Here is a 22,562-nt window from a genome sequence, read left to right on the forward strand (position 1 = left end):
GGCGGGCCGCGCCGCGCCGAGCCGAGCCGAGCCGGGGCAGGGCGGGCTGTGGTCGCACACACCGCCCGCGGCGGTATGGGGGGCCCGAGGCGTCTGCTGCTGGTGTCCAACTCCACCCTGCACGGAGGGGGGTACCTGGGCCACTGCCAGGAGCACATTAAGAGCTTCCTCGGCGAGTAAGCGCTGCGCGGGGGCTGCGGGACCCTGCCCCGGCCGCCCGCCGCTCCTCTGAGAGCTCTCTCCCTTCCCTCCCCTCCCCTCCCCAGGAAGGTGAAGCGGGTGCTGTTCGTTCCCTACGCCCTGCACGACCGCGATGCCTACGCCCGGACCGCGAGGGCGAAGTTTGAAAGCTTGGGTAAGGCTGGGCCGCCGGCGGGAAACGTCGCCGTGGGGCAGGCGTGAGGAGGAGGTGAGGCGGTGAACGCCTCTGGGCGAGCAGCGCTGTCACAGGGTGTTGCACTGGGTGGAGATGGGTTCGGCTAGCTCTGCTGCTCCCTGCGGAGTTATGGACAGCAGGAAATTGTTTGCTGACTCCTACCTAGAAGCAGATGCTTTTGAGGCCTCCGGAAGAAATCTTATTGTAAACACTTCTAACCACTTCAGGGAGGAAATGTTTATTCCTAAGTGGCATCTTTTTATTCTCCTCAATCACATGGGGATTTTTCCAGGACATCTGAAACCTCTGCTCAAGCCGTGCAACTACTGCTATTAAGCAAAGACCATTACCATAATGTGCTTCCATGATGAGCAGCAACTGAGCTTTGCTTAGAGCAATAATCTTTCCAGAGCACCTCCACCTCATATCTATCACCATTAACTTTCGATTTGTTACTGTAGGAATAGTCAGTACTCACTTCTCTGACCTGCATTTTGCTCCTTGCCTTGCAGAAAGATGGCTGCTATCGCATGTCCGTGTTCTTCCATCTCTCCTGGCACTTCCCGTACTCAGTGAACCCCAGCAAGGCAGATCTGTGAAGGCCAGACATTTTAGCCATTACTAAACCAACACTCAGATCAGATATTTGCACTAATGCACGACATCCTGTTCAGACTCACAGCCAAGCTGAAGACCTGACAGCTCTTTCTTATTTTCTAGTTAGTTGGTAGTGCTCAGCATGACTTTGTGCCTGAGCCTGCCCCTGCTGCGTGAAGTGCTCTGCCTTTGGACACCGAGCACATATATCCATAAAGCAGACATTTCCATTGGTACAGCTGGATGCAGAAGCCCTGTGCTAGACAAATGCTCTGGTTTCTGTTGTATAGTTCTCTGAAGTTTCCCTGGTTGTTTCGTGAGGCATTTGGCTTAGGGTCAGAGGTGGGTAGGGAGGAACTGGACATACCACATTCTTCCATCAAATTGAAGTGGCAAAGGTAAATACCTTTTTTTCATTTAAGGTTATGGCCTGGACAGCATTCATGAATCTTGTGATCCAGTGGAAGCTGTAAGGAAATCTGAAGCAATATTTATTGGTAAGTTTTACTTCTTGCTCCCTGATGAGGGTTATGTGGAGCACTGGATTAGGCCTGCTTAGAGCTGGCACTTCTATAGTGACAACAATGAAAATGTTGGATTTAGCAATTATTGGGAACTACATAAAACAGTACTTGGGAACAACAGGATCCTAAATTTAGTGGTGGGGAGGGAAATATTAGAGATTTATTAATGGAAATTCATCTCCAGTAAGTTTCAATTATCAGTTCCAAGAAGATCCAGGGCTACTGTGCTTAAACTGACCATAGTCCTAATACCATGCTCCTGCATATAATAACAGTATCTGTTGTCAAACAGCCAGCATCAGTGTCACAAGGACTTGGGGCATGAACCCATGGCCTGCCCAATGACCATCCTTCTGAACCTTCTGGTTTTACTGCTGCTCAAAGCAGGATACTGCTCTGAACAGAGAATAGAAATGATTGAACCTGCCAAGTTTATAAGGGCTTCAATTAAAACTGGTAGTGAAAGCACACTAAATAAGCTGGACTCTCTTTCTGCAGGAGGTGGAAACACATTCCGTCTCCTGAAAGCTCTCTACGACAACAGTCTGATACAGGAGATCAGGAAAAGAGTTCTTGAGGTAAAAACTACAAGACTTGGGCCAAGTCTGAAGGGCAGGATCTCATGCATAAACTGGTGTTCAGACTAATCCAAGTTGATTTTACATCTTTGTTTCTAATATACTTCAAATACTGAGCCATCTCATGCAACCTGGTGAACTTAGATTCTGTGGCCAAATAGGGCTGTCCATCATTGAAGCCTGAAAAGAGTAAGGTCAGCAAACTGTCTAGGGCAGTTTCCCAGATGTGGGACTGTAAGACTTTGTGATGGACAGTGCTGTATAGTACCTTAGAAGTAAGGCTCTCAATTTACCATACTAATGAAGAGCAGTGAAAGATTTAATCTATGTCCAGAAACCCTGGGTTTCAGCTTGAGATATCCACTTTGTTTCTTGTTAATATACTGATTTGTTCACATGGTAGATCTTTTGCTAATAAACTGATAGAATTGGATCCCTATGTGCCTTTTAGACATGTCCTTTAATGTCCTGTTGTTGGTGCTGACAGTGGTGTAATTACCTTGTGTACATCCTTAAGCTGGAATTATGAGTTTCAATGCCATTGAGCTCTTCTGGTCAGCAGCCCCATTCTCACGGGTGAATCTTGTAAGGCCCGGCAAAGATACATCATCCATGGAGGAGAACAGAAGCAAGGTGTTCCCCTAGCAATATGGAACTCCAAGCGACTTCAGGCAGATTGATGCACCATATGTTTGAAAATGCCAGCTGCCAAGAAGAAAGGTTAGCTAGGCTCTCTTAATATAAAGAAATCCAGTGCCAGTTTTGGGCAGAAAAGCCAGAAAATATTCAAGTCCTCACGAAGTCTAGGTAACTATTTGGTTATATTAGCACCAGTTCTCTCAAGATAGCTTATTTTTATAAATTGCTCAGCATTATCCACATACTTGCATGTTCATATGGAATCCTTCCACGTACAGCATAGTATTATGTATGTAGTAGTAATACCAAAAGTAGCCCTAAGCTGGCTGCTTACAGTACTGCTAAGTTGATGCTGTGGCACCATTGTACTCAGCTTCAGACAATCTGCTGTTTTCAGAAGCTAGTTAAGACCTGCTCAGGTATTTCCTCTAACTGAAATGTAGACTAGTCTCTCAATAACGGAGTCCAGTATATGCACTGACAACCTCACGAGTTCTTCCTTGCACTGGGATCAGAGTTGTGAGTATAGGACACTCAACAACTAGTTCTCTGACAACCATGACATATACAAACTGTTGCCCACCTCAAAACCTGAATTCTTGTTCTGCTTTTCATCTGTAAAGTTAACAATGAGATGAGCTAGGATTTTGATCTGATTGCTGAGTCTCTGACATTGATAGAAGATGCTATAAAATGCAGTTCCTAGTTGTGATACTGCATACTAATCATTGCTTTTGTCTTTCAGGATGGGATTCCTTACATGGGATCTAGCGCAGGAACTAATGTCGCTACCATCAGCATCAATACTACCAATGATATGCCAATTGTTTATCCACCTTCCCTGCAGGCCCTAGGCTTAGTTCCTTTTAATATTAACCCCCACTATCTGGACCCAGATGTTAAAAGCAGTCACATGGGTGTAAGTAAAGGATGCCAGAGGTAACACAGGAATAACGGTGCAGAGGTTTAATGATAATGTGCACTTGTAAGGCCTTACAAAAGCTATTGGATGTCTAACAGCTGCTTCCTAGAGCACCTGGAAATGCCAATGAAGCAGTAACACTTTACTCCCTCCTAAGGTTTTACTTTGAATGGGAAGAGGAGTTGGCAACATTATTGCTGACATGGAACAAAGTATTTTTCACAGACAGAAGCTTTGCAGTATCTGAAATACTGCTGCTTCATACCTGGTATGGAACTGGAGGGGTGGGGGAAGGAGGTAAACTTGAAACATTAAGAGGCATGCACTGTGTTTCTGCAAACTCCTATTATAGTCTGTCTTGACTGCTGCTTGGCTCAAGTTAAACATAAAGAGGCCTAAATATCTCAAGGTCTGAAAGAACTATCAGAACAGGGAGATCTTAAGATTGCATGCAGTCTTGTTCTGTAAGAAAATACCTAGGGACTAGTGTCCTCAAACAGAGCACACCCAGTAGTGGCCAGTGCCAAGCAAGCACATGTACTGGTATAGCTGAAACTTCAACCACAAAGATGGCCATATCCTCTGTACGGAGGAGCTGATTCTTGAATAGCTTGCTAGGAGGCAGTTCCTCAGAGAGCAGTTTCTGTGGTGCATCATTTTAACAGCCCAAAAACTTCTCTCCTTGTAAGCAAAATTTCTCCATGGTTAGAGAAGTATTGAGAATTAGGGAACAATGAAGAGCTGAAGGATCACGATGTGCTTCTAGAATCTAAATGAAGTCGTAGGTACCCATTTAATCAGCTTGTCACTAGGTAAAAGGCAGTCTTCTCCCTATAAATAACTTTTGCTCTTTCTCCGAGAGGATGCTGGAAGCTCTGTTCTGTACCAAGTCCCTGCTGTGTTCCTGTTTCCTTACCAACAAATCCTTCTGGTTTGATTTCTTCATCTACTGTTGCTCAGTTCAGCAGCAAACTCTTAGGAAACATGGCAGAGCTTCTCACAGAAGGAAATTCTTCAGTGTAATACCTACTTGATGACAAACAAGCATATACTTACTCAGTGGAAATTCATGGTTCACTAACCTCCTCCATGAAGGTGGTATCTCATCCATTTGCTTCAGTGCTCATGTTCTGAGGGTTAGCACACACAGATAGCATTAAAACAAACAAACAAAAACTCGGAAACAAAAACCCCAAAATACTGGTTGAATTGAGTGGAAATAAGACTTACCAGGGTTGGGACTGTGTGGGTTCTGTTTGATCAACCTGCAGCAATTACTGCTGAAGAGTAAAATACATATCTATTAAAGTCAATCCTGTCACTCCATTCTGTTTGAGGGAAAGTGCCTCTTTTGTTTAATGTTATGAAATTGCTCAGTGTTGCACTAACTGGATAGCTCCAAATCCTACCTGACTTCCTGGGCAGCTAAATCTACATTCATTATTGCAGGAGACAAGAGAGGAAAGAATTCACCAGTATCATGAAGAACCAAACACCCCTCCAGTTCTGGTGGGTAGTAATTTCCAGTCAGGAACTACTACTGATTTTATATGGCTGTAGTATGGTAAACATTTATATGCATTCTTGCTAGCTTTCACTGTCATTTTCCTTGCCTAAAGTTCCAAGCCTTAGAGAACTGTGGTATAGAAGGCTAGTTGTATTCTAGCCAAGAGCTTCAAATCTGTATTTTGTTCACTTGCAAAAAATGGGTTAGAACAAATGAAACACATTCTGCCCATTAGATGCTTGGAGTCCTGTTGCAAAACACTCTATTTGAGGCTGCTCTGATCTTTCCAGTCACCAGTCACCAGCCACCAGCTGTGTTCTTGTACACTGGAGGTGGTGTGCATGCAGCTGGTAAGATACCTCCCTGTAATCTTTTTTAAGATCCTCTTAACTTTAAATTTTGTTTTAATCCCTGTAGGTTTCTGAATCTGCTCATTCAGTAGTATGTTCATAATTACAGTATGTCTGTATGGGAGAGTGGGACCTCAGGGTTTCCTCTCCCTGTGCTTGAGCTTGGAGTATACAAATCGTGCTCTGCCAAACCCAGCTGGCTGTTGCTTGGCCCAAACTGGATCCAAGAACAGTGGTAGCAGAAGTAATCATGGAAAAAATACACTTAATGGCTTCTCCTTTAAAAGTGAGAAATAAAATAAACAAAATGGCTTCTAAAGCAAGGTAACTCACAGAGTTTTGCCTTGGCATCTTTGTTAGAAATATGTATGGAAGTCTTGCCTGTAGTCACGGTGAGCTGCACTAAGACTAGCCTGCTTGTGACAAGCACTCTAGCCTTTTAGATAGCTTGATAATAACAATAAATGTTACCACCTACATTAGGGCTTGCGGGAAGGTGCGATGCTGCTAGTGGAAGGAGACAAAGCCACCTTGCAAGGAGTGACAGGAGCACGCCTGTTTTTGAGGTAAATGCTTCATTTGAATTGATATTCTCCTTCAGAGAGAAAGGAAGAGAGATACTATTAGACTCCTGGTCCATCCTGCCTGTTCCCCACATCAGAATCCCTTAATCCCTTGCTTCCATTTCTCTTTGGGGAAAACATGAGTATTGCTTTATGCTCCAGATGAGTAGGCAGTATGACAGCACTTAAAGGATGTCTAGCTTACCCAGTTAGTTCTATGGCGTTACATCCCCTAATGCTTATGCTTATGAACTATAGTTACCATTCACAGAAAGTGCCCCTGTAGTCAGTCCTGTTACTGAAGGCCAGCGGAATGCCAGTTTGGCCCTAATGCATTGAACTCCAGAACAAGGGAACTCATGTCTTTTGTCATACAAACATTACTAAGAAATCTAATATGTATGTCTCGAGAGGCAGGGAAGAAACGGAGTCACAGCTCTGCTTGATAGGAATAAGGATGCCTTGTTCTATCCCTAGTAACAGATGGAAGCACAGTCCTAGCTCCTGCTAAAGCTCACAGCATGGTTTTTCTTGTTTACAGGGGTAAGAAACCAACTGAACATGAGCCTGGAACAGATTTCAGTTTCCTCCTGATTGACAGTAATCTTCAGAATCTGTAGTCTTGTATATTCTGCAGCAAAAGTCACTAAATGGGGACACAATGAGGAGGGAGGGAAGGGATGCTTCTAGTCCCAGGGTGGGTGGAAAACCGTATCTTTATAAATAAAGATAAATATGCATTAGTAGGCTCTTTTCCCCACCCTAATTCATGTCTCAGACATCTGTCCTTCCCAGCAAAAGGACAATTCTTATTGCAATACCTGAGTAATCATAGCTATTCTTAGTCTGAAAGGGTCTGTGTTTTCATGTGGCCACTTCGATTCCTTCTCCACCAAATGTTTAACACATTTAAGACAGGACACAGTCAGCTGTTCCTGCTGCCTAGCTTTACCTGCTAAATTAAAGAATTGTTAGTGTATTCCCACACCTTTAGCTTCATTTTTCCACCATTAATAAAGGGAGAAGTTATGCATTCAATTACTTTTATTTGCTTCAAACTCATGTTAAATATATACAATGCTAATTATATACAAAAGTGTGCATGTTAAAAATTTCAGGTTACAAACTTGCAAATCCTAGAAAAGTGCAAAATTTTAAAACATCTTCCACCATGCTGTACAGAAAAAAAATCCATCATTAGCCAATATACACACTCTTAAAACATACTGATCAAAACAAAGTAAGACATACAGTATACTCTTAAAGCACCCAGAAGGGAAAAAGATATTGCACAGAAGACTGACAAGCAAGTTCATTACAGTGTCTGAAGGCTCGTTTTTGAAAGCAGGTATTTCCAACACTCCTCAGACCTAACATTTAACTCTTAAAAAAGGCATTTTTTGGCATTTAAAAATCCATTTGTAATCACATAATTGCACGGTAAGAATTTGAGAAGATATAGTTAACTGTTGCTGTAAGGCCCTTGCTTCCACTCCCTCATTAGCATTAGTAAAAAAGCATCAAGCAAACTGAGTAGCATTATAGCTTCCATCAAAACACTGACCAAAGGGAGGCAAGTCTCACAAGCAGCATTTCTCTATAATCTTTTATTAAGCTGCTCCTGCATAGTGAAGGGTTGAACCAGAACACAGATTACAAGTTTTCCTTGATTCCCCCCCGCCCCCCATGGCTTTCTTTAAGCAACAGCTCTCAGCTACATAACACTAAAGCAGTATTGTCAGGTGCAAGACTATTTTACAAAGTTACTTCAAGGCAAAAAGTATGGCTCCCTCAAGAGGAAAATACTGACTAGACTGGAAGCTAAATAAACCAGTGGCCTCTAAGTTCAGTTAGATCTAAGATATATATGGCTGGATGGTTTTTACTTCAATCTCAGAACACCTTAGCAGCTTTAAACCATAACCTATACTGACAATCATGCTTCTGTGACAGAAGATACATTATGAAATTCCCTGTGCAGAGTCTAATCACAGACCTAAGCTCTGGAAATACTTGCCAATTTCTCAAGTAGACAAAAATAGAAAGAACACATAACCTGAGGAACTCTCTCCTGAAGGAAACAAGTGAAACACCACCTATTTTATCTGGGCCATTTGGGTAAATGGTAACTAAAAAAAGACATACCAATTTTCTTCCACAGATGCACAGCAAAAGGCAAATTAAAACCAAACAAAGGGTACCTTTGATTAAACGCTATGGGCAGTTCCTCACATATGCAGTGTCCAAGACTGCAGTTAAGATGAACAGTTCATGACTCAAACTCATGCAGAGCATGCTATGCTGCCACTCAGAGGCATTTCTGCGTTCAAGCATCTGATGATTATAACAGCAATGAAGGGGACAACAGTATTTTACCATTATGTTTTTTAACTGCAATAGCTTTTCAGAAAACCCTTGTTTCCTTTAAAAGTATCTGTTAACAAGGCCAATTCATAGCAATGAGGGAAATTTGGCTTCTTGGGATGGAAGGAAAGACATCTTCCAAACACCAATTAAGTCTAACATTGGTATACAATGAGCCCACATGCATATGACTACACAAAAGTCACTTTCCCCAAAAGGAAACTACTAATAAGTGTCACGTTTACAGCTGAAACCAACATAGCTTTAAACCAAAAAGCATGAAAAGCCCATTCTAGAAAGCACTGAAGCACATGCTTGAATTTCCACCCAATTAAATATAACCCTATGTAGTGCTTTCAGCTAACAGTATTAGATGAGGCCTTAGGTTCACATTAGGATATGTATTTATATGTGGGTTGGGATTTTCTGGTAATTCTTTGACAGGAAAAAAAAACATATTCACAGCACATAGCCTCAGCAGCTAACCTAGCCAGCCCGATGCCTTTAACAGTGGAAGAGAGGAGTGCCTTCAGGTGACAATACAGAGCAAATGTCTATATAGACTCAGTGTAGGAGTGGATGGAAGTAGACACCTCCTCTACTTCCCTCCCCAGCTCTAAAGCTCCCTACCATGATCTTATATAGATACACATTTTCAACTAAATACACACACACACTAAAAACTCTGTTAAGCATTTGGTTGCTGTACGTACACTTTCAATGATTCTGTTAATTGAGATTGGGGAAGACTTGCAGAGGAAACGGGGAGGAGGGAAATATGGTCTAGGGAAGTGAGGTATACAGCTCCCTTGCTTGACTAAGGCAAGAGTTGGAAGACCTAGCTAATTACTGTGCATTACAAATAAAAATGAATTTACCACTTCTGCAGGACTGTCTTAAAGCAGGCTGATGTAGGACTGTTTACCAGTCCCACACAGCATTTTTACAGTGCAGTAGCTTAGTTCCTTGCACTTCATTTAAAGGACACAAAAATACAACCCTTAAGAGGATCCTTACAAAACAGCTGACTGACTAGACTTATTTAAAGCCTGTGAAGACTTTGATAAACCTGTTTTGAGATAAAAGTCATGATCTAAGGTACACTGGGAGGGAGAACGCTTGTTTATTTCAATTGCAGATTAGCAAAACAATTGTAATATGTGGGTACAGGTAGGGGGTTTTTGGTTGGTTTTTTTGTTTGTTTGTTTGTTTCCTATTTAATCAATCAGGCCCTAATTTCCGCAATGCCCGTTCACCATCAGGAGAAGTGCGGTTAGTTTAAGATTATTATTTTGTGCTGGTGCTGTTAAAGTACACGGATGACAGAGATGTAGTTTCTAGATAATCTATGATTATTAGGTAACAAATATATTGACATCAAGTAATTTGTGTCAGATGCTAACCTGAACAGCAAGCATTTCACTTTCTGAATGCTTGTATAGTACAAAACCTGCACAGACTAGATGAGATTCCTTACTGCAGAAAAAGACAAGTAAAACACTATCAAGAACAAGTAAACTGACAGAGAAATTTAACAAACATTTTACTTGAAATAAAGGAGAAACATCTTCTAAATATCATCCTTTGGTATGCAAGTTCAAAACTGTGCTATGGAGAAGCTAATACTGCTAACTACTTGATCTCATTTATATGTAAGTATGGAAAGAGAGTTGGGTTTCATTTTCTTTCAGAGATATATATATATATATTTACACTCCTACTTACTCAGCTTCAAAGGTAAGAATATCTTAAACTTCGATACATATCACAGGGCTGCTCCAAAAAAATTGAAGGATACCACCAAACTTGAGGAAATCAAAGAATTATGGGAATCAGTTTGCTAATTCACAGTGCACTGCATAACAGACCTCAATTCAACCAACCTAAATAGCTGATAAAAAATATTTTCTACTTTTAAAAAAGATTTATACAAATAAGTTAAAGCCAAAAGAAACAGTGTACCACCTAACGCTTACACTTATGTCCTGTATCTTTTATTTAAAGCTGGTTTTAGATAAAGTGCAGACCTTCAAGTCTATGGGGGTCTTTCTAGAGGGCCTCTGGCAACAACAGTAAGTGGTGTTTACCTCCCATCCTCAAGGACCAGATAAAAGATCAAAAGGCAATGGATGTTGCCATTCCACACAGAGCATAAAGCAGCCTAGAGGTCACCTCTGCCCCTCTTCATTCTTGCTGCTGCTTTGTTTTGAGCACAAACTAGCTTTAAGTTTCAGAGCTCAGGAAATGCCCACAATTAAACCTATCCCAGATGCTTGTGACGATCACATAATGCTTGTAATGTAATGAAATGATAGTACTCAAAGTCAAAGCTTTTCACCATAGACTTTCAACCCAAATTATTGCAACAACATTATATTTTACTTAAACTGACGCAGTGTATTCAGTATTCTTTAATACTAATCTACAAACAACCATTTATTCAACTGTTGTATAAATTTACCCAACCCAGAGTAGGATGTTTTCAAACCCTTATTTGAACCCCTCTGTGGAAGTGACAAAAAATGAACTATGTTTTCACCAAACACTACAAAAGACCTCTCTCCTCAATTTTTCCACTTGATTCTGCTAGCCCAAAACATCATTTCCTGCCCTCTTCCCCTGCAAGTAGACACTTAACCTCATATATGCATTTAGACAGAACATATATGCAAACTTACAAAAACTATCAACTCAATGTCCCAAATGAATATTCCGACTTCCCATAACACAGAAAGATCTCACATTCTGAGCTGAAATTCTTCTAAACTACTCTCGGAAGAGCTCCCCTGGAATCCCTCCTTCATGAAATCATAATGGACAAACATACTTCACATTCTCATGAACACAATACTTCCAGAGTATCCTTAGTATTCTTACTGGATAAGTAATTGATTACAAAATAGTGTTTTCACATCTCTGTAGCTTATTTGAAAGTACAAATGCATCTGGGTAGTTTCTTTACATACATGGAGGCTGGAAAAACCACACTGCTCTACTTTTGGAAATTTAATGCTCTCTTGGCAAGTGACTCAGGGAAAAAATTCTTATTTCTCCTAACTTTCCAGATGATCCAGTCTGTCACAGTGATTAGCAACTATGATATTGCAACTATGCATAGACCCACTTGCTCACTAGTCTGATTTATTATTTCATTTACAAAAGTTGAGAAAAAGCAGCACATCTTTCTTTGCACAGCACATTAATCAGTCACTAGGAGGGCTGTTTGGGGTTTTTTTCCAGTAAAGTAATTGAGGCAGTGAAAAACAGTTTAAATGAGACTAACAGAACTTATTAAGTTTATCCTTTTGTGGGTAAGGAGATATTATTTCTACAAAATTAATAAATATTGTGCTAAAAGTTAATGAAATAAGATTATACATTACGGAGTTCCTCAGGTAGTTCAACAGCTCCCCAGCCACAGGGGATATCTGATAACATTTATAAGAGATACAACACACATTCATTTCCATAAATAAATAAAAATAACAAGAAAAGTGATGGCAGAGGGAAGAAAGGGGTAGTCAAAGGGGACCATACTAGCTAACAATCACTTAGAGCTCTGCCTTATACCTGTAATTCCTCTTACCCCATTGTATTTTCTCCTTCTAACAGACATACATACATGAATATACATATATATACAAACATACACACATATAATACATATGCACACATACCTTAGCATGCCAATCCAAAAACCTGTCTTATTCCCTCACTCAGCACCAGGCTTTCCTAACAGTATAGGGTTTATCATTTAAATCAGTAACATTATAGAAGTGTCAGAATGATAGGAAAACACACACCCTTCTATCATCATGTACTGCTAAACAAAAAGAAATAATAATCAGTAATGGCTTCTCTAAAATATAGCACACGATCCATAACTATTTTGCTGGATATAGCACAGGTAGGAATCTGACATTTTCTCATCCCATGTCTTAAACACATCTTGAAAATGGATACATTATCTGTTTCCTTGCTTGTTTATAGAGGGCAAACAAGAAAAAAAGGCTAACATGTGGTTTGGTGAACACCAAGCCAAGAAACAAACAGATGCTACTTCATTAAATTATGCTGCATATAATTAAATTATGTTCTGTCTAAATAAACTGTTTAAATGATTTTGCAGTGGAAATCTTATTTTATTTGTAAGAGTTACCTTACTAATGAAGCAGATTATCTTTGACCAACATACAGATACCAATTCTTCCTCTGTATTTCTTAAATATATTAAATATATTATGGGACTTCTTGGTGTGTGGTTTAGTCTACCTAACAATATAAATTTTCAGCAGCAAGTATTTCCTACCTCCTTTAGCTCCTTCACCACCTTCAACTCCTTTGAAGTTAGTCATGTCTGTACTTAAAACAATATCTGATAAAGTAGTGCAACACAGATGTTCCGTGCAGAACAGCCTAAAACTGAAACTACACAAAAGATAACAATAGCCATTTACAGGAACAAATTGCAACAGATTGTTCATTGGCTAAAAAAAATATACAGAAAAGGTCATAACTGCCAGCTATCTTAATTCTGAATCTGACCACTGATACTGCCAGAATTTTCATTTACTGATGGAGAATTACAATGCTGTCAAAGCAAAGCCAAATAGCTTCTTGGTAATCAAGGGAGGACCTGGCCCTATTCAGCTTTAAATCAAATGCTATTTATCTTAAATTCATTTATCTTTTTTTTCTTTTTTTCCTGAAACACACCTTTAGCAGCTATTTAGAGAGGGATTCTGCTGTGATCACATCAACACAGTTAAGGAAAAATATGCAAGCAAGCTAAGTTGCCTGATTACATATGCTTATAACTATACCTCTACCATAGGTTCATCATCAACAGACTTAAGAATTAAGGCTCTTAAAGGTGAGATACACATTTAAAGCGACCAAAAGATTAAATATGTTTCTGGAATCCATGAGAGAAGGTAGAAGCAGCAATCACTTGGAATCTTGAGTGTTATATTCAGTCTCTCCTGATGAAATCTGGCTGAGCCGTTTGCTTGATCCCCACAGCTTTCGGGAAAGCTGACCTGAGCGCATCTGTTTAAAAGTAATTCAGAGAAACAAAAGGAGGGGGAAGGGATAAGGTGGATAAATTAAAAAGGAATTCAGACACTGATTTTGGTGAAATGAAGACACTACAATGTACTGCATAAACAAAATCACACCAACAAAAATTACTCAAAAACAAACCAAAAGCTACATTTAGGGATGATATTTGGGACTGACAAAAAACATCAGACAAAACACTAATCACAGTCTTCTCTGATATTGAACAGTTAAAGGAATAATGCCAAATCATGAGTATTTAATACTTAACCTACTTCGAACAGCTTAGAAGCAGTGTTAGGAAGGAAAAGAAAAGAAATATGAGGTAAATGTCAAGCAAAAATGAACTAAATTAGAAGATAGGACATTTTATTTTAGAGATTTCAAACAAAAATTGCTAGAAGTGAAAAGGAAAAGATAACCAAAAAGCAGGGCAGTGATGGCAGAAGGAAGGTAAGAGAGAAAGGTTATCTCCTGGTTCAAATTTATATAGTCTTCCAAAGATCCTGTGTGCAGTGCTTCGAGTGAAATTTAAAACAGAAATAACTCATACTGAATATTGCATAAGTCAATACAGGTAACAAGCAACCAGAGGCTGTATTCAATCCAGCATCTGGTAGGTCTGCAATCTGACAATCATTTGTAAGAAACTGTTTCAATTTACTCCTCAAGTACAACACTTATGATTGGCCAGCAGTGATCAGCCTTGCAGCTGATTAGATTAAGAAATCCCTTGCAGTTAATAAACAGGATGCATGCCTTAATAACACAAGTTTAGAGCAGTTCCCAGCAGTTAATACTACAAATGAAGCATGCTTAAGAACTCTATCACCACAGCAGCAGCATTCTAGGAAAGGCACAGTGCTGACCAGAATTAACGCTAACAGGTGATAATTCCTCAGAGTTCTGCAACATCCCAAACAGCTAAAGTAATTGTTAAAAATACAAAGATATTTGTTATACTTCACGTCATACTGGATACTGTCAATGCAGAAACACTATAGGCCAATCTTAATACCAAGCAGCATTTCGCACATTAAAGGTCAGTTTCTCCCTTCATCCTAAGGATCAGTATCATCAAAATCCCCAACTACAACACTGTCTTCTGCATAAGGATGAAATTCTAGTAACAAATATATTTCTTCCAAACTATAAATAAACAAATAAATACCCCACATACACATACTTTTCAAATATATTGATGCCATTATAGAAAACTAGAAAATCTGGGATATAACATTTTTCCTTACATGTCTGTGCTTTTTAAAAAAATCTATGTACATGGATATTAAGCTTGCAGATCATCTGAATTATAAACAGAAAATCCTGAAAAATCATTGGAAAGCCTCTACATTCATAAAAGAAATCCAGTATTTGAAGCAACACTTTTTCCATAGTTAGAAAAATAGATGTGAGAAAGAACTGGGGGGGGGGAGAAAAAGCCTTCAGTCTAATGAGATACATAAATTTCAGCCTACAAAAGACCTTTTCTATGCAACAGGAAGCTTAGAAATGACAGTGACTTTAAAGCTGCTGTTACAAACATATGTTTTACCACATCATAAACAGCTCTTTGTCAATTCTACAGTAGGAAAAAGCTGTCCAACTGGAAGTCAGTGGAAACCTCCCCTCCCATCTGCTGCAAGCAAAAGCAGACTACCGTATTAAAGTATTTATCTCCTAGCTAAAACATTTTAAAATGCTGGCAAATAAAATTGCTGCTTTCACAATTAAAGTACAAAATTAAATTGATACATCTTCTCTACCATTTACTAAAGGTCATGCAAAAGTGATAATCACATTTTCAAATAAATACACTGCAGCACAATGGAGATGGGGTTATAAAGAGAATAAGCTAACTCAAGTACTTTGAAAGTCATGAGAAGTAGTACTTACAGCAAAATCTACATTTTGCACAAGAAAAGTTGGGCATAGCTATTTGACAGATGGATGCTCTGTATTTGATACTGCATATGCAGTACCAAGAAGTTTATATTTACCATATGGAGCACAGAGCATATTGGGAGCCTACACCAGTGATTCTTTGTGCATTGCAATTAGAGACTCTTAACAGAAAGAAGTAATACTTCCCCCCCCCCCCCAATGTCACACAATGCATATTAAAAGATATCTGACAGAAACCATAAAAAATAAAGTATCTTGCTCTCTTTCATTTCCAATTTTCTTCTGGAAAATTATCTCATCAAGAAGTGTCTGAGAACACTATCATGTTCAGAAAAGGTTAGCTATTATGACTTTGCTCATTCAGGTGTGACAGAAGTCTGGAAGTTAGTCCAGCTGAGCTTCCCATCTGCGATCCCTATTATACCTTTGATTCTTACTGAGAAGTTTCAGTAGAGCAGTCTCAAAAGTTATTTCTTTCCCACTGAAAACTGAAACTTGCTCTTAAGTTTACCCTGCCATAGAGGAGACCTCTTGCTCAACTGGAAAGCAGAAATAAGTGAGTTTCCCATTGTTCGGTAGAAAAAGTTCTTGATGGTGGGTTTTACCTCTGCTGGCTTGCCAACACCAACGATAATCAACTTGCCGTCCTCCAAGCCAACAAGGATGTGGCTATATTCTTTTGTGACAGAAATGCAATGAATTGGCAGTCGCATGGCTAAGGGGGAGATGGTCAAACTCAAGCTGAAATGAACAAAAAGCACATATAGTATATTGTGTATTTGCATGTATTGCAAAGAATCACACTACATTTGAAATTGCTGTCCACATGATGCATTATAGAACAGCTTCTCAAGGATCCGGTTAGCAATTTCAATTATTGTAAACTCCTAAGGAATGATCTAACCGCATCCCAGAATAGAGCTCAAATAACAAGAAAAGGCATGGATGGGTAAGTTAAGCCATTTCACTGATGAACTGTGACATTAGTACCACAACTGCCTAAGAGACAAAGATCAGGCACTGGAATGGGTTGCCCAAGGAAGCTGTGGCTGCTCCATCACTGGCAATGCTCCAACCTGGCAATGCCAGGTTGGGAAGAGCCTTGGGCGACATAGCCTAGTGTGAGGTGTCCCTGTCGATGGCAGGGGGTTGGAACTAGATGATCTTGAGGTCCTTTCCAACCCAAACCATTCTATGATTCTATAATAACTCCCATCCTGAGGAGCAATGGAGCTCTACAGGGCATAGCAGTACAAGGACTTTAAAACTCCATGCAAAACTACATGAGGCTTGAACCTGCAGTTGTTGCCTTCCCAGTGACTAATGAGACATGAGGACAGTTACAGCTTTCCTCAGTAAGCCTTTATATTTACATCTCAATAATAAACCACTGATGGTGTTGGTACATTACCTGTAGAGATCCCGTATGGAAAGAAATCCTTGTAAGCTGCCCATCACGATATACTCGCCAGTCACACACATATCTGACACTTCCTCCTTCAGAGTTTCAGAACCCAGATATTTTCCGTTGACAGAATAGAGATGTAATGCATTCTTATCCTGAATAGATCAAAAATCTGTCACAGAGGACTGAATGGATTAAGATTGTATTATTTGTATGTTTAGCTCTCTAACAGGGGCTTACTTGGACAATAATCCACAGATAATATTGCTGACAACAGCCTCCTTGATGAACAATAAAAGAGTACCAAGCCTATATGTGATGTGTATGCATATCAGGTCCTCTATGGGAATTTTTGAAGTTATTCCTCATTACCTCACGATGCAACATGGTAACATCTTACCTATCTATCTCATCAATTCCAAATTTTTCTGGACACATCCATGGATTTAATGGACAGGTCTATTTTATATGGATTTTTTTTAAGAAAGAAGGGAAAAGAGCACTCATCTTTCACCCTGCTGCTACCCTTTCCCCCAGTCTGAAAAGCAGAAGGAAATGGGTATATTTCTACACAGCTAGATATAGAAGCATTTTCTGGACAAGGCAATGACTTCTTGATGAATTAAAGATACAGCTAACGTGACCATACTAAGCTCTTCCACCCTGACAATACCTTGGTCACTTCTCTCCCCATCTTCCCCATGCAGCTAGAATGATATCTCCAATAAAATTGTCTTCCAAGAGATTTCCTATGCTCATAGAAATAATAGCTCTACACTTATTAAATCAACTACACAGCTACTCAATAGATAGGATAAGGTAAACTGTGAATATTTCAGCTATACCTCCAATCCAAAGCTAAGAAACATCAGTATAGTCACTGGCCATCTTGCACCCAGAACTTAATGCTCCCCTTATAAGCCTCTGTATCTGTGCACAGTGGAACTTGTTTCCCCTAGTTTTACATTTCAAAGCAGCTCCCCCAGGAAGATTCATTAGTGCCTACTTGGGCATCTTCCTTGCAGGTGTTTGAAGATTTTCATGAAGCTCACAGGAGCGCAGTATATCTGTGATTTATCTTTTAATCAAATTGCACTCAAACTGGCTAGCAAAATTAAAAAGGGGAAACACACAGCATGCTTAAAAAGCCTCATTACTTTACGAAATAAGGATAAAGTGAGGTACATTATTAAAGTCTTCAGTGAAAGAGAGGTACTCCATGAAACTAAATACCTTAAGAGTAGTCTTTCCTTCTATGCTGGTGTGGACAACTATATGGCCTTCCCAAGACACAGCCAGGTTGGGAACAGTCAGCAGGAGAGAACTCTCACAAGGTGGTCGCAAAGTCCTCACGTACTGACCTTTCCGAATAGTGCGGACAATAACAGTCCCATCCTGCAGTGACCAAATTCAGTTAAGTTGCTACTCAGCAGACACATCACCACAGCATGCAGAAAGAGTATTTAAATACAGACAGAATACTTTGAAAGCACTTAAATCCCTAACCAGAGATCAAGACTCCTGAGCATTAGGAATTCTAAACGAAGAGGCATTCTCCTCAAGGCCATGTACTATAGGCATGTGAAAAAACAAACACAAACAGGGCAAGACGGGAAGGGCAGACAGCAAATCAGGTACTTCATATGTCATATTTATGAGTAAGCATTATGTGCACTACAGAGTCAGAGTTCAGCAGCTTGCCTATAGGAGAGTACAGTAGAGCATGAGTAAGCTGCACAGAACCTTCAAGGTTAAGGAATCAGGGAAGAAACTGTCACAGAATTGTTTCTATGAGAAACTTAAGGTCTCCAAGTAAATCCACACACATTAAAGCTCATCTGTGCTGAATAACACAGCATGGTAGCTGAGGCCTATGCTGTGCAGTTTGAGAGAGCCTGGTTTAAGCAGGCAGTCGGGAGATGGCACATACCTTCTGCAAGGCTCAAGAAAAAAAAATTGTGAAATAGTCATATTTTATTGTACTCAATCAACTTCAGACACGCTCTATGGTTTGAGTAGAGAAGAGGGCAAAGAAGGGGAAGGTATGAGGATGCTTACCCTGGATCCTGATACTGCCATATCCAGTTCAGTGCTGATGCCAACACTCGAAACTTCATCAGTATGCCCATAAAGGATCTGTAATGGCTTAGGTGCCAGGCCTACAGGCACTCCTCCCTGAGAGTAACAAAAAGTGCAATGACATTCTCTTGCAGCTGAAGGACAAACAAAAAATAAGTTTCTGGTATCTTCAGTATTGGTTGTGTGAGATGTATGTTTGACATAGGCCAAAACCAAAGGTACAACTCACACATTCCAATTTCAATTTTTTGCCTTTTATGTCAGCAGCCCTATTTACCGAAGTCACAAGAACAAACGAACATAGTTAATATGTGGATGTGAAAGACAGATTTACTTAGCTGACTTCTATCCCTTCAGATGTCCAGGTGTGCAACGAATTAAGCACTACCGTCACAACCAAGCTTAAAGAAACTGAAAGCTATTTTGGTTAAAATTACAGCAACTCTATTTTCTATTTTAAATTCTATTTTCTAAGGAAAAAGTAAGGAAATAATCCTTCTCAGTGACTACCAGTAGAGAGATGTGCAAAGGAAATCTTGCAATAATGTTCACTGAAAAGAGTAATTTCCCCACACAACTGCAGGGTGTCAAAATTATTTAGTACTTTGTTCCAGGGAGTGTACTGTCAGCATATACAGACTTATTCTGACAAACCACTTCAAAGGCAAGACCTGTACTTAAAGAGAAGGTACAGAAAATAGTCCTGCAAAGCACTATTTATTTTCATTTCTGTGACAGAAATCTGACTGCCAACCAAACCCTGAAAGCCTAAAGCATGCACGAATGCGTAACAAGTTTCAAAATACAGAGCTGGGATAGAGGGTGACAATGCAGAACAGACAAGCAGAACAGAAGTGACAGTATGCAGTCCCATTGCTGCCACATTGTAAAGACCAAGATTAAAGTCTCATAAGAAGAATTTACAATACATACAGCATCACTTATATATACATTAAAGAAAAAAGAAAAATACATTAAAAGTCTTAAAAAAAAAAGCAATTCTAAACAAAGTTAATCACCAGAGGATGATTTAACTCACAAATTGCAAAGAATAGATTTTAAAGTTCCAACATTTATCCTTACTTGAGACAAACAAATACTGCACTAAGGAGTCGCACTGTCCATAACATGACAGTTCCTGCCTGCAGCTAATCCTACCTGTACATCTGAAGTTCCTGGAAGCAGCAATCAGAATTGAACATTTAAATACTCAACTATAAGCATTGTTCTGACTAATTCTGGTAGTCTCAAGCAGTGTTTTTTCTCTCCTTCCATTCTCCATCTGTATAATGAAGGGTAGTATTTGCCCGTACTGAAAATAATCTATGAAACCTTTGAGAGTGACTAAAATACTGTACTTCAGCTATATAGTAACTAATGTGTGTAGTGAATATTTCAAACACAGAACACAATGGGAGTAACAAAATTACTAAGCTAATCAGTTTTAGTGGACTTTCTTCCCTGAAACCCTGAAAAAAAAAAGAAATTACAATAAACGATCACACCAAAACAGAGTAGCACAAAAAAAAAAAACATTCCGGAACTGCTTCTTCGAGTATGCCTAAATAACATACCTGATGAATTATGTGCCATATCATACAGGTAGTGTCTCTAGAGCCTGAAATTAAATGAATTCCACAGTAGTCTATTGCCAAGCAGGTCACAATATCTGGATGAAGGAATGAAAACAGAAACTTATCACATACATATTTAAGACTATTTTCCCACAGAAAGACAATGTGTATGCAACGTATCAACAATGTATGCTGGTCTGCAGTCAGCATTCTTCTTAACACCGCCATTTCTTTATACCTGCTATGTTTGTCTGCCCAAGTGCCCTGGCTATAGTTCTTTCCAAGAAGACCAAACATCAAGGTACAATACATAAAACCTTTAATTTCACAATATAAAGAGTTAGTTACTAACCCATATGCCTGATGTGCTGTCCGATCAGCTTGCCTTTTGTAAGCGATGTTACTCTGATGCTATTGTCCCAGTGTCCTCCACTAAAGAGCAGTTTTGCATCATGGGACACTGCAAACAACTTAGAGGTGATCTCCAGCCCCGGTGCAAAAGGACCACTCACGTTGCGTTGTGTTCTGTAGGGAAATGATGAGCAGCTAAGTAAGAGTAACCTTAGTCCAAATCAATATATTTTATGTATTTTGCACTTTAAAATTAAAAAACCTTAAAAATTATGAAATTCCATCCATTCATAGATGAAAGATGAAAGAGAAGAAAGGTGAAATTCTGCCTCCCAAGAACCACAGCAAAACTCATTGCCATTGGCAAGTGGAAGCAAAATTTCACCTTAGATCTTTTCAATCTTTTATGCAATTTAATAACTCATGTGGCTACTAAGTATTGTGACATTGAATTAAAAACAGAGAAACAAAACTGCCACATATACCTGCCCTATAGTGTAACAAAGTATAAAGATTGCCCATCTCAGATTCCAAGATGAGTTTTTATGATTATTAGAAAAAATAATTAGAAATAGCTGTAAGAATGCTGAACCTTAAAATGCCACTTGCATAACTCTTCACACTGTTACATATTAGAGACAATGTTACTGAACACTGGAAGATGCATTCTTAGGTGAAAATTCAGCCAATGGTAACAGTACAATTCACTAACTGTTGAACAATTACTGTATTTTATTACTGTATATACGTTCATCTGCACCCCTCCTCATCATTTACTTACTTGGGATTTGTCACTGTGGTATCCCTGATGAATGTAAAGTAGTTGGAGATATTTTTATCATAAGGCAGCCAACCATGAGTTCCAATAATGCAGTTGAGGCTTGCCGTTACCTAAAAATGGTTTGATAGAAACATCAGTGAAACTCAGAGGTATATTCTCTTCTTGCTTTGATGGCAACAGAGCTTGCATAAAATCCAGTATAGTCTTCTTGAGAATTTACCACAAAAGAAGAAAAAAACAAAACACACACTCCCCCACCCACAAATTTTCTAAACAAGTAAATAAAATAACCTTGCTCAGGTGAGTTTATCCATTCACTGAGTTAGAACAGTGAATGTTTTAGATAGGTCAGAGAAGTTGAATGGGGGAAAGAGGGCAGAGACAAAAAAATATGAAACAAAACAAAAAACTCAGCCCACAAACCCCTCATAAACATCTCATTACAGTTCAGTCCTTTAGTTTAAGCTGCTGCTTTGCTTTGAAACAGTAATCACAGTTAACATACTAACACGGGAGGTTTTAAAAAAGTTACACTACAGTACTATTTCTGAGAAACTAAGAAAAGAATCCAAATAGTTGAGTTATATTTTCAATGAGCATTTTAAACATGTCCAAATTAGGAAGTCACATGCACATACGACATTGTGCCAGGACAAGTTGGACGTACAAAACAGAAGTATTGAAAAAGAATATTCTCTCCTGCAGTATGTATTATTGCACAGGGGCCAGTATACAGACCATACAGATGTAATCACAAAATCACTCTCCTCCTCTCATCATTTAGCCATCTGTTATAGTACCAGCATCTTTACTAGTCAGTGCAAAAGTTAACTTCATGAACAGTGCAGGCCTCTGAAGAGTATATACGCCACATATGGTATAGTTTAATATATGATTTGGAAAGTAATGATAAGCATAACGATACCATTAATAACTCAATCCTGTCATTTTAAAGCTGTGCTGCATTGCATTAGGAAATTGCTACCATG

General features: G+C 39.3%; 2 protein-coding genes across 7 annotated transcripts in view; one reads left to right on the forward strand and one right to left on the reverse strand.

Moving 5' to 3' along the window:
• The first annotated feature begins 3 nt into the window (after positions 1–3).
• On the forward strand, positions 4–7,222 carry LOC133225917 (alpha-aspartyl dipeptidase-like). The gene is made up of 8 exons (XM_061378868.1): positions 4–176; positions 267–355; positions 1,396–1,470; positions 1,996–2,075; positions 3,460–3,633; positions 5,086–5,145; positions 5,977–6,059; positions 6,598–7,222. Exons 1-8 carry the CDS (start codon positions 76–78, stop codon positions 6,674–6,676), a joined length of 741 nt encoding a protein of 246 aa, XP_061234852.1. The 5' UTR covers positions 4–75; the 3' UTR covers positions 6,677–7,222.
• Positions 7,223–12,540: 5,318 nt separating this feature from the next.
• The window catches only part of NBEAL1 (neurobeachin like 1), an 80,319-nt gene continuing 70,297 nt past the window's right edge, over positions 12,541–22,562 (reverse strand). For 4 of the 6 annotated variants that reach the window (XM_061378886.1, XM_061378913.1, XM_061378903.1 and 1 more), the window contains 8 exons: positions 21,574–21,683; positions 20,794–20,966; positions 20,442–20,536; positions 18,847–18,963; positions 18,022–18,183; positions 16,795–16,943; positions 15,989–16,124; positions 12,541–13,469 (listed from right to left, as the gene is read on the reverse strand). In XM_061378886.1, the coding sequence (XP_061234870.1) occupies positions 13,368–13,469; positions 15,989–16,124; positions 16,795–16,943; positions 18,022–18,183; positions 18,847–18,963; positions 20,442–20,536; positions 20,794–20,966; positions 21,574–21,683 (1,044 nt within the window). In that variant the 3' untranslated portion in view covers positions 12,541–13,367. Of the gene's footprint in view, positions 13,470–15,402; positions 16,125–16,794; positions 16,944–18,021; positions 18,184–18,846; positions 19,002–20,441; positions 20,537–20,793; positions 20,967–21,573; positions 21,684–22,562 lie in introns of those variants that run through there. The other 2 variants (XM_061378879.1, XR_009729330.1) reach the window with 2 other exon arrangements.

The sequence above is a fragment of the Neopsephotus bourkii genome, unplaced genomic scaffold (assembly GCF_033783945.1).
Source record: "Neopsephotus bourkii isolate Nb327-2 ecotype Australia unplaced genomic scaffold, CSIRO-AGI_Nbou_v1 NB_196, whole genome shotgun sequence".
NCBI lineage: Eukaryota > Metazoa > Chordata > Aves > Psittaciformes > Psittacidae > Neopsephotus > Neopsephotus bourkii.

Bases quoted from the DNA above. Each gene is read 5' to 3' on its own strand.
- LOC133225917 (XM_061378868.1), top strand. From the start codon at position 76: ATGGGGGGCCCGAGGCGTCTGCTGCTGGTGTCCAACTCCACCCTGCAC. The intron at 356-1,395 runs GTAAGGCTGGGC...TTTTCATTTAAG, and splicing joins GGCGAAGTTTGAAAGCTTGG to GTTATGGCCTGGACAGCATT. The intron at 5,146-5,976 runs GTGGGTAGTAAT...CACCTACATTAG, and splicing joins CAAACACCCCTCCAGTTCTG to GGCTTGCGGGAAGGTGCGAT.